At 45.7% G+C, this 10,341-nt stretch overlaps 2 protein-coding genes across 2 annotated transcripts; one reads left to right on the top strand and one right to left on the bottom strand.

The window, feature by feature from the left end:
• The first annotated feature begins 243 nt into the window (after nt 1-243).
• On the top strand, nt 244-4,076 carry LOC120675234 (probable beta-1,4-xylosyltransferase IRX9L). Its single transcript, XM_039956348.1, has 4 exons — nt 244-602; nt 772-1,746; nt 2,834-3,083; nt 3,520-4,076. The coding sequence occupies exons 2-4, from the start codon at nt 827-829 to the stop codon at nt 3,688-3,690; spliced, it is 1,341 nt and encodes a 446-aa protein (XP_039812282.1). The 5' UTR covers nt 244-602; nt 772-826; the 3' UTR covers nt 3,691-4,076.
• Nucleotides 4,077-4,255: 179 nt separating this feature from the next.
• Nucleotides 4,256-6,719, bottom strand: LOC120675235. The gene is made up of 2 exons (XM_039956349.1): nt 6,297-6,719; nt 4,256-5,881 (listed from the first exon to the last, which is right to left on the bottom strand). Exons 1-2 carry the CDS (start codon nt 6,636-6,638, stop codon nt 5,135-5,137), a joined length of 1,089 nt encoding a protein of 362 aa, XP_039812283.1. The 5' UTR covers nt 6,639-6,719; the 3' UTR covers nt 4,256-5,134.
• Between the last annotated feature and the right edge of the window lie 3,622 nt (nt 6,720-10,341).

The following is a 10,341-nucleotide window of genomic DNA, read 5'->3' as shown; positions in this document are numbered from 1 at the left end:
TGTATGTAATAAACTTAGCGACTTTTCTTTTTTTTTGAAAGAATTAGCGACTTTTCTCAAAAGGAAATTTGTTCCGAAGAGATCAAGAGTACTCAAGTCTTTTCCTTGGCCATACCGCATTGAACTCGCGCCACAAGCACTGTCCACCCTATTGGAGGGAGGTATGGCTATCAATGATGGGCATCCTAAAATACCGGGATATCAGGGGTTTAAATGCAACGGGGGCTCTCGTCTTCCTAACCTTCCCGACGGCGACCGGGCCGCCATATCCTCCTCTCCAACTCTTCCCTCTTCTCTATCTACCCTCTCTCGCTCTCTACCTCACCAACCCCTACCTCCAGGGGCGAATTCCGAGGCGGACGCAAGAACAGGGAAGCGTAGCCATAGGGAATTGCCTCATGAGGTGATCCGGCACGCGAACGGGTCCCCGGGCTGGGATTCTAGTCCCAATCCCCTCCGCGTCGGCGGGCGCGCCGCCACCCGGATCAGGCGTCCTCGCGCCATCGACCCCATCTCTCGTCCTTCCGTCGCCGTCTCCCTTGGGCGGCCGCGGAGTAAAGATCCGCCGGCGCCTTGGGGTCGTTCGCTTCTCCTTTTTGTCGGTGAGGAAGCCCCTACCTCGCTTGAATCGATAGTTCGTTTTTCTTCTGCGGAATTTGAAATCTTCCTTCCGGGGAGGATGCTCCGACCCGTCCATTTTGTTCTGGATTCATGTGCTGCGTCGTGGAGTGCTAATAGCTGGTAATTTTCGGTAATTTTACTCCACGTTAGGTGCGCAGCTGGACTCGGTGCTTTACATGCTTGACGCTGGTGCTGAGCTCCTGCAATGGCCCGAAGGAATGCCGGCGCAATGCCGCGGGAGGGGTCGGCGGGGTCAGTGAAGGACTGGTCGGAATTCGACCCCTCGCCGTCCCCCAAGCTGGCGTACTCGCATTCCTACGTCGCGATGAGGGGGCTGTTGACGTCGGTGGCCTCTCTGGACCCTATCCTGATGTCAAGCAGCCTCAAGTCTTTGTGGGCAGCTTTGTCGTCTCACAGGCACGCTCGGTCCTTGGAGAGGCCGAAGTCCAAAGGGGTGAACTGGAGGAGGCCCATGGTCCATCTGCTTGTGTGCTTCTTGGTGGGAATTTTCATTGGATTCACACCACCCTTCTCTGTTGATTTATCGGATAAGATAGACTCTGAAAATGAGATGCTTCCGTTTGACGGAGATGTGGTTGACAGACAAATGCTGGAACTTAAGAGTACAAAGTTGGAACCGTTTGCGGTAGAGACCGAAGCAGTCGAAGAACAACAGGTTGATGAGAGTCCTCCAGTTCCTGCGATGTTGGATGATGAGGTGGACTTCATTGAAGCCTCTCATATCGTACCTTCTGTTAATGACTCTGACTTTGTTGTGAGGAAGCAGCTGATAATTGTGACAGCAACTTCTGTTCGCCCACACCAGGCGTATTACTTGAATCGTCTGGCACATGTGTTAAAAAATGTGCCACCTCCTCTTCTGTGGATTGTGGCGGAGTGGCCATATCAGTCCCGTGAAACAGCGGAGATCCTGAGGTCTTCTGGGGTTCTGTACAGACATCTCATCTGCAACCGGAACACCACGAACATAAGAAAGATTATTGTTTGCCAAAAGAACAATGCAATTTTTCATATAAAGAAGCACCGCTTAGATGGTATAGTCCATTTTGCTGATGAGGAGCGAGCATACTCGGTTGATTTATTTGAAGAGATGCGGAAAATCAGGTGAAACTTCTGTGCTGACACTTTCTTTATGGTACAGGAATTTATAATACTTCTGTTTATCAAAAAATCATGGATGAGTTTTAGAATGATGGATGATCTGAACATAGTTTGGTTATGCATGGTTTACTGATATACAATAGTCATCAAAATGTTTTGAATTTATTGCTTTCTTGCTTATGCTTTCCTTTTGTGATGTATATTGCCTGTTGATGTTCTAAAATCTTTAACTGCCTGTTCTGTAAACCATATGCTCGTGCATACTAGTTAGTAGTTACTTTAATGATACAATCAACTCTGCTAAAAAGACACTTTTCTTGAACCTAAAGATATGCAGTGTATTGGTATGAATGGAGATGCATTTAGGTGGACCTAGGACCTTGATGCAGGGATCCAATCCTTCCTTTTTGGCTTTTTTGTTCCACTTTTACCAAGTATTCCTTTCCACTAACTTTAATTTTATTTTCCGTGTGCTCTGGTGCTTGCTAGAGCTATAGTTTATATACTGCCCCACCATACTAAAGCGTTTTTTTTTCCTCAGAATTTTAGTAGGAAACAGAGCTTTATCATCTTCTTTGCACTAAATAAAAGCTTGCTTGATGATTACTTTAGATGCTTTTGAGATATTATCCTACAAAGCATATCACTTCTTTAGTCATTGAGCTAACTGTGTTTTGGTGTGAAGATGTAAATTGTAATGTAGAACATCCTTGTCCAATTGTAACTGAAAATTATAATAGGTGTCCAGCAACCACCTGCATTAGAGTACAGAGTAATAATGTTTCCTTGAGTTTCTGGCACGAAAGGAGACTACAAACTCCTACTCCATATATAGTTTTAACAATTGTCATCTTGTGATGAGAACGCTAAATGAGCTGTCACCTGCTCAGTCCTGGATTATGTCATCAAACCACCTGATGATGTGGTGGTGTTGCGTGGGAGAGGGGGGATGTATCTTGTTGAATTTTTATATGCAAATATATGTTATTTGATACACGGTAATACTCACTGTTACCACTTTCTATGAGCATTTTTCCTCTTCTAGTGACAACGAGAATGTTCCCTCATGATTTTGTGCTATATTCTGCAGGCGATTTGGTACATGGCCAGTAGCAATACATGTTGGGGCCAGGTATAGGGTGGTTTTAGAAGGGCCCCTTTGTAGGGGTAATCAAGTCACTGGATGGCATACAAATCAGAGAAGGGGTGTACCTCGTCGGTTTCCAATTGGTTTCTCTGGGTTTGCTTTCAACAGCACTATACTTTGGGATCCCCAGAGATGGAACAGCCCCACTTTAGAGTCTATTATACTCCATTCAGGTGGCAGAGGTGGCTTGCAGGTGATTTCAGTTATATTATTTTCAGAAAAAGAAAAAACAAAGCAAACAACTATATAGTGGTTTTCCTGATAGAATCCAATCCACTGTGTTGATGTTATTTGCCCAAGTCTAATCCAGCAGATCATGCTATAGTTTGAGTATCTTTGTTGAATGGAGCTTTAATATAAAGACGAACTATCAAACTAGGTTCAGTGAACTATTGATCGTGAGATACAACCTATCAAAATAAACCACAAACCAAATGTAACCATTTTACCATACTCCAGTGCTGATAGAAAGTAGTAAGTATCACAGGACCATTTCATCATTGTAGTTTGCAGCAATGAATTGTACGCAGGTCTGGAATAAAAAACTAGTGTACATAAAGATGCCTTGTTAAAGCGCATGAAGAAGTCTTCTATACACTGATGGCCTGATGCATACTGTGGCATTGCAGGAGTCACGATTCATCGAGAAGCTCGTGGAGGATGAGACTCAAATGGAAGGCCTCGCGGACAACTGCAGTCGGGTCATGGTCTGGAATTTCGACTTGGAGCCTCCCCAGCTCCACTACCCTACTGGCTGGCTGCTGCAGAAGAACCTAGATGCCGTCGTGCCTATAACCTAACCGCATTGCTGCTGCCCTTTTTGTTTGCGCCTCCTAGTGTGGAATGGTGATGATGCCTTCCTGAACTTGGTAGCGTCCAGGATCATGCGAAGCTGCTCTGCCAAGACCCTGGTTCGAATAATGTGATGCTAGTAACAACAGTTGAAGAAGCCTGCCTGACAAAAGAAAAATTCTTTCTCCCCCGCTGCGCTGCATTCTTTTCTGTGTTAATTCTTTCTTTCCCTCCATGCTCCTCAAGCTAGATATAGGTTTGTACATTTCCTTCCTTTTTCTTTTCTCTTCTGTTCTATTCGTTACATACATACATGCATACATATATTCATTCATACATACATACATCGATACATATTACCTTACATAATGTAAAAGAAAGCAATTTCACGACACTTGATGATGTCGCATCTTGCGTTTGGCAAGGGTGGTTCGATTCGTTGTTAGGAGACAATCAATCGGTCGATGAGCACATATCAGATAAGACAATTAAGCTGCAGTGCAGTGTTATCGTTTGATAGCAGATCAGAGCTCTCTCTCTCTTTTTTTTACACTGATTAGTAATGCATGCGTGTATCTTGGTCAATTCACATGTAGGGATGTAGCGCCAAATGGAATTGCGACAAGGGACTGCATATGTACTATGCTAATTAACAACTCTGCAACTGCATCATTGATAATGAACTCCAAATATCCGAAAGGTAAAGGAAGCATCCACATGAATAGATCTTAATCATCTCCAGCCTCGTCTGCTGTAACAAGAACGAGCACTGATTCTGACTAAGCATGCTCATCAAGCATATATGGCCTGCAGTCAACAATAGCAGTGATCTCATTCTCATCTGCCAACTTGTAGGATACATACAGATCAAGGAATGCACCCACAGCAACCAAGAGAGGGGAAAATGTTTCAGTTTCATCCCCCTCCCTCCAATTTTCTGTCGTTCAGAATGAATACCCTCCCACCATTTCCATTCCTCAGCCAATCACTAACTACACAGAAAGCATTGCACAAGAGTAACAGCGTTACATCTAAACATAGATTGCTCGCTTTGCTCCTACCAGTTCATATTCACTGCAACCACATATATTTTATCAGATCCCCCTGGCTGCATTTTTTTCAATGAAGAATGCAGCCATAGATAGAGCTGATGTTGCAGGTACACTGCCTGAATTGGTTGATCTTCTCCACGCTGCTTCTTCTTTCTGTTCCATGGTTTCATTTGGCTGCTGCCTGCGGCTGAATCATGTGTTCCTTCTGACCAAAATTCTGCAACTGCCTGTACATGAGATGAAGGAAATTTCACGGTCATAATGCTTCCTTTTCTGCCAGGGTCACCTGTACTATTCTTTCTCTGAATTCATGAATGAGCTAGCCACCACAAACTATAACACAAGATACGTATAGAGCTGCCACAATGCCGCACAACCAATCACTACCTGTGTTACTATGTTAGAGTAGCCTGAACCATGACCCCAGGAACGGGAAGACTGCCACCAACAAGCGCATCAAGATTGGTGCCTGCTTGTACCTGGTACTGCCGAGTCCCGTCGTTCTTGGCATTCCTCGTTGTCGTCTCATTCTCATCCTTGCTGGGGGAGCTCCTAGTCCCTGTCCTGCTCCCCTGCTGGCAGCAGCAGCATCCATGTCCTCCTCCTCAGTCACTGCAGGTCGCGGTCTCTTGCTGTAATCAGTATTGCCATCTGAGAATGAGCTCCTCCTCCTCCTCCTCTTCTCCTGGGTGGCAACGTTATCGTCATTCAGTAGTTCATCCCATCCTCCAAAGTTGTCACTGCTTTTGTTGCCTTCGCCATCTTCACCACTGCTGCCCTTGGTGCTGTTTTCAGCATCAGTAAAATCATTAGAAACCCATGACTGGTAGTTGTCCTGCTTCCTCCTCCTCCCTCTCCCCTCATAATAGCTGCTGCTTCTGCTGTATCTGTTGCCTCGACCACCTGTTGCAAAGTCGGCGGCATCCTCTGGGTAATCTTCTTCTTCCTCATCATCTTCTTCTTCGAATGGCCCCCTCCACCTGTCATCGCGGTTGCTTCTTCTCCTTCCCCATATGGCGTCGAGGAGAAATGATATGGCTGACTGGCCAAGCGGGATTGCCATGGCCATAAGGAAGGCCTTGGGCCCCGTTGCAACAAGCATTGACACCAGCATCACCGGTAGCAGGAACCCGTATGTCTTAAAGACCTAGGCATTCAGCATAGCAAAGTAGGGCATTCATCAGTTCACTTTTACAAAAATGAAGCATGATGATTGATTGATCGACTGCAGTACTGAAATCTCATGCATGCTTAGTTACGGACGACATGTAACAAGCAGGGGCAGAAGTTGATGCCGAAGGTGGGTTAATTGATTGTAGCATGACTAGTTGTCTGTTGATGAGTTCCAATAACAGAATTATAAGTAACGATTTGATCTCGTTCTACCAGGGGAAAGAAATATATAGATGCTTCTGATAATTTAATTCCTCAAAAAAGGACGATGATTTGATTTGCTTGCAGGTAGCCTCACTAGTTGCATGTACTAAACCAGAAGGAACGCACGGATCTGTCAAGATTCAAGCAGGCGACAGCTAGAAACTGAAATCTCGTAAGTAGCACACCTTGGAGAACCATGGCTCGCCGAACAGCTCCGCGGCACCGCCGAAGCCGGGGAACGCCTCATCCTCGTCCTCGTAACCGTCCTCCTCCTCCAGAGACGAGTAGCCGTACTCTTGTTGGTTGGGCTCGGGGTCGGACCACCACTTCCTCCTCGCCGCCCTGCTGCTCGTGCTCGCGGTGGCGCTGTCTCTTCCACGAGCGTTGACGTTGGAAAACCACCAGCTGGAGGAGCGGCGGCGGAGAGAGGAGGTGAGTGGAAGAGGGGCCTTGCCTGGTGGCGCTGGAAGCGGCGGCGCAGGGGTAGCAGCCACTAGGAGCCGCACGCCAAGGCCAACGCCGAGCATATCTTCTTCATTGCATTGCCTGGCGCTGCCCGCCGCTCGGCCCCGGGACAGACAGAGCTGTCCAAAGTACAGAGAGGGCCGGAGAGCCCCGAGGAGATGGGGAGAAGATAATCTTGGTTTTTTTTTCTTTTCTATATTTTACTTGTGTATTTTAATATCATATTTGGGCGAAAAAATAAATTTATAAAAAAAACTAAAAAAATCGACTGCTCGGGTCTCCCTGCTCCAAACTAATTCAAAATGGAAAAAAACCAAACGCAAAGCATTTTTGTCCATATCAGCATTTACAAACATTTAATGGTGAACTGATTAGTAAATAAAGCTTGACCTAAAAAGGAAGATAGAAGAAGCACTGCCTTGTTTTTGGATCGCGCATGTTTTGTACGTATTTGTTTTTTTTTTGAAATTAAGGTAGGAGCACTGCCATGTTATATAAAAAGAAGGTGCCTCATATTAAGGGAAACAAGGTCAAACCATATAATGCTTAGTTAATTAAGGAAAACCGAGCGAAAATCCAACACGACGTCACACCACCACATCCTAGGAAAAAAACCAACAAAAAAACTATCAAAGCAAGTGCCGTCATGTACCGCTGTTCCATGTCAAAACTGGCGCAGCCGGCTGCAAGGTTGAGTAGAGACCCGCCGCTCCTCCATCTGTCAGGACGGCGATGGCGTAAAGATGTCTCTCTGTTTTCGTATTGCTGTAGCCAGCTCTACACAAGTAGCCGGCTCACGCACGCGCTGCTTAGGTTCTAGTTCGGGGATCGGGTGCTCTCGCTGTCTCGTCAGGCGCCGGAGCGAACATTTCGTCGTGGTTCATGGATCCGGCGAGTGACTACTGCATTCCGGCGGCATAGTGTCGCGTGTCGCACCTCTCGGGTTTCCTCAAGCCGAGTCGCGTTCGCTGTTTCTGGTGTAGTCACCACGGCGCCACCTAAGCCTTCGGTGCAGACTCAGTTCGTGCTCGCTAAGATGGATGAGCGCGCAGCGACAGAGGATTCGCGCTATGAGCACCTAATGGAACATCTGGACCTTCTGTTTGCTCAGGTCGGTAATCTCTCCACCAATCAGCAACAGATGGCTGCCCAATTTGAGACCTCCACCAAGATTGTTGAGCAATTACTGTTGGATCAACGCACCTTGAGTCAGCAGATCGAAGTGACTGGTCAGGCTGTGGCTAATTTGACTCTGCATCCTCCACGTCCATCCAGCCCAGTGTCTGAACCTCCTTCTCCTCCACATCGACGCTTCGCGGCAGGTACTTCTCGTTTTCCTGGTCGCCCTTCCCCCAATGGTGCTTCCCGGCATTCCTCTGATGGCGATAGTCCAATTCGAGCGGTGTTACCTAAATTATCATTTCCTTGTTTTGATGGGTCGGATCCTACGATTTGGAAGGATAAATGTGTCGACTACTTCACCTTGTGTAACATTCCTGAACCTTTCTGGACTACTACTGCTGCATTGCACATGGATGATAGGGCTGCTAAATGGGTGCAAGTGTATAAACTTGAGCATGGCTTGGATTCTTGGAGTGATTTTATAGAGGCTGTTGAGCAGAAGTTTGGGGCTACTGACTATAGGGAAGCTCTGAGTGGTTTGTTTGATCTGCACCAAACAACTACTGTTGATGACTACATCACTGCTTTTGAGGGGTTCCAATATCAACTGACTATGCACAATCGCCATCTGGGAGAAATGTTTTTTGTCGCTCAGTTTATCAAGGGCTTACTTCCTGAAATCAGTGCAGCTGTCCTTTCTCAAGTTCCTGATACTATGCAGAGGGCCACTATGCTAGCAAGAATTCAGCAACAGTTACTAGATCAGGGTAAGCTTAAGTCCAGTAAATTTCAGAATTCTAGCAAGAGTAATGCCTTCCAGTCCAAAGGCGATGCCAAATCCTCTAGCTCGGGCTCTTCTTTGTGGAAGGAAAGACAAGTGATGAATTACAGGAAGGCCAACAACTTATGTTTTCAGTGTGGTGAACCCTATAGTCCTGCTCACGCTACAGTTTGCACAAAGAAACCTAAAGCTCAGGCCAATGCTTTGGTAGTGAATGATTTAGACATGCCTTTATCTGAGGACATCTTAACTCAACTGGCTATGGAGGATTCAATCTCTTCTGATTTTGGGCAACTGTCACTGAATGCCATTTCTGGTACAGATACTGGTGAGGCTTTGAAAGTAAAAGCACTGGTCAAGAATCAGGTGATGCTCACACTAGTGGACAGTGGCAGTAGTCATAGTTTTGTGAGTTCAGAATTTTTAGCCAGGGTAGGCATCACACCTGTTCCAACAACCCCTAAACAAGTTACAGTGGCTAATGGGGACATCATGATTTCAGATGCTTATGTTCCTCAGCTTACTTGGTGGTGTGAGGGTTACACCATTCAATCTGATATGAGAGTTTTGCAGTTAGGAGCCTTTGATGCTATTCTAGGCTATGACTGGCTAGCCTTGCATAGCCCCATGACATGTCACTGGCAACATAAGACATTGGAGTTTCTGCATAAGGGTCAGTTGGTGACACTTCAAGGAATCACATCACCTATTCAGAGTGTCCAATCCCTCTCTGCCAAGCAGTTACTCAAATTGTCAAAAGGCAATGACATTTGGGCTTGTGTGCTGGTTACAAAAGATATAGAGGACCAGTCCTCTACACCCAATCCTGAAATTCAGAAGTTGCTCAGCAAATACCCAGATGTGTTTTCTGACCCAAAAACTCTTCCTCCTCCAAGAGTATATGATCACACTATCCCTCTAGTTCCAGGGGCTGTCCCAGTGAACTCCAAGCCTTACAGATATTCACCCCAACACAAAGATGAAATTAAGAGGCAAGTTCAAGAAATGTTGGCCGGTGGGCTAATTGTTCCCAGCACTAGTCCATTTGCATCTCCTGTGTTATTAATTCAAAAAAAGGATGGCAGTTGGAGATTTTGTGTAGATTTCAGGAGATTGAATGCTTTAACTATTAAAAATAGATTTTCCTATGCCTATCATTGAGGAGATATTGGAAGAGTTGGCTGGCAGTAAATACTTCACCAAACTGGACATGAAGTCTGGATATCATCAAGTCAGGATGAAACCCGAAGATGAGTACAAGACTGCTTTTAAAACTCATCATGGCCTCTATCATTTCAAGGTGCTGCCATTTGGGCTAACCAATGCTCCTGCAACCTTTCAATGTGTTATGAATAATATTCTCTCTCCATTTCTGAGGAAATTTGTGATGATCTTCCTAGATGACATTCTGATTTACAACCCTTCTCTTGACACTCATCTCTCTCATCTGCAACAAGTGTTGGACAAGTTGAGGGAGCATAATCTGTACATGAAGCTGAGTAAGTGTTCTTTTGCACAGCACCAGATTGAGTATTTAGGACATATCATCTCTCAGGAAGGGAGTAGCTACTGACCCAAGTAAGACAGTGGCTATGCTCCAATGGCCCTCTCCCACCTCTGTAACTGAACTTCGAGGTTTTCTTGGGCTCACTGGTTATACAGATGATTTGTGAAAAACTATGGGTTAATTGCCAAACCACTGACCCAATTGCTCCAAAAGAATCAGTTTGTCTGGACCTCAGCTGCTCAACAGGCTTTTGATCAGCTCAAGCTTGCTATGTCCACTACTCCAGTCTTGGCCCTCCCAAATTTTCATGAGACATTTGAAGTTGAAACTGATGCCTCTGATGTAGGTATTGGGG

This window comes from Panicum virgatum, chromosome 5N (assembly GCF_016808335.1).
Source record: "Panicum virgatum strain AP13 chromosome 5N, P.virgatum_v5, whole genome shotgun sequence".
NCBI lineage: Eukaryota > Viridiplantae > Streptophyta > Magnoliopsida > Poales > Poaceae > Panicum > Panicum virgatum.
The sequence above is the reverse complement of the archived record's forward strand: the minus strand, read 5'-3'. Positions and strand labels throughout refer to the sequence as shown.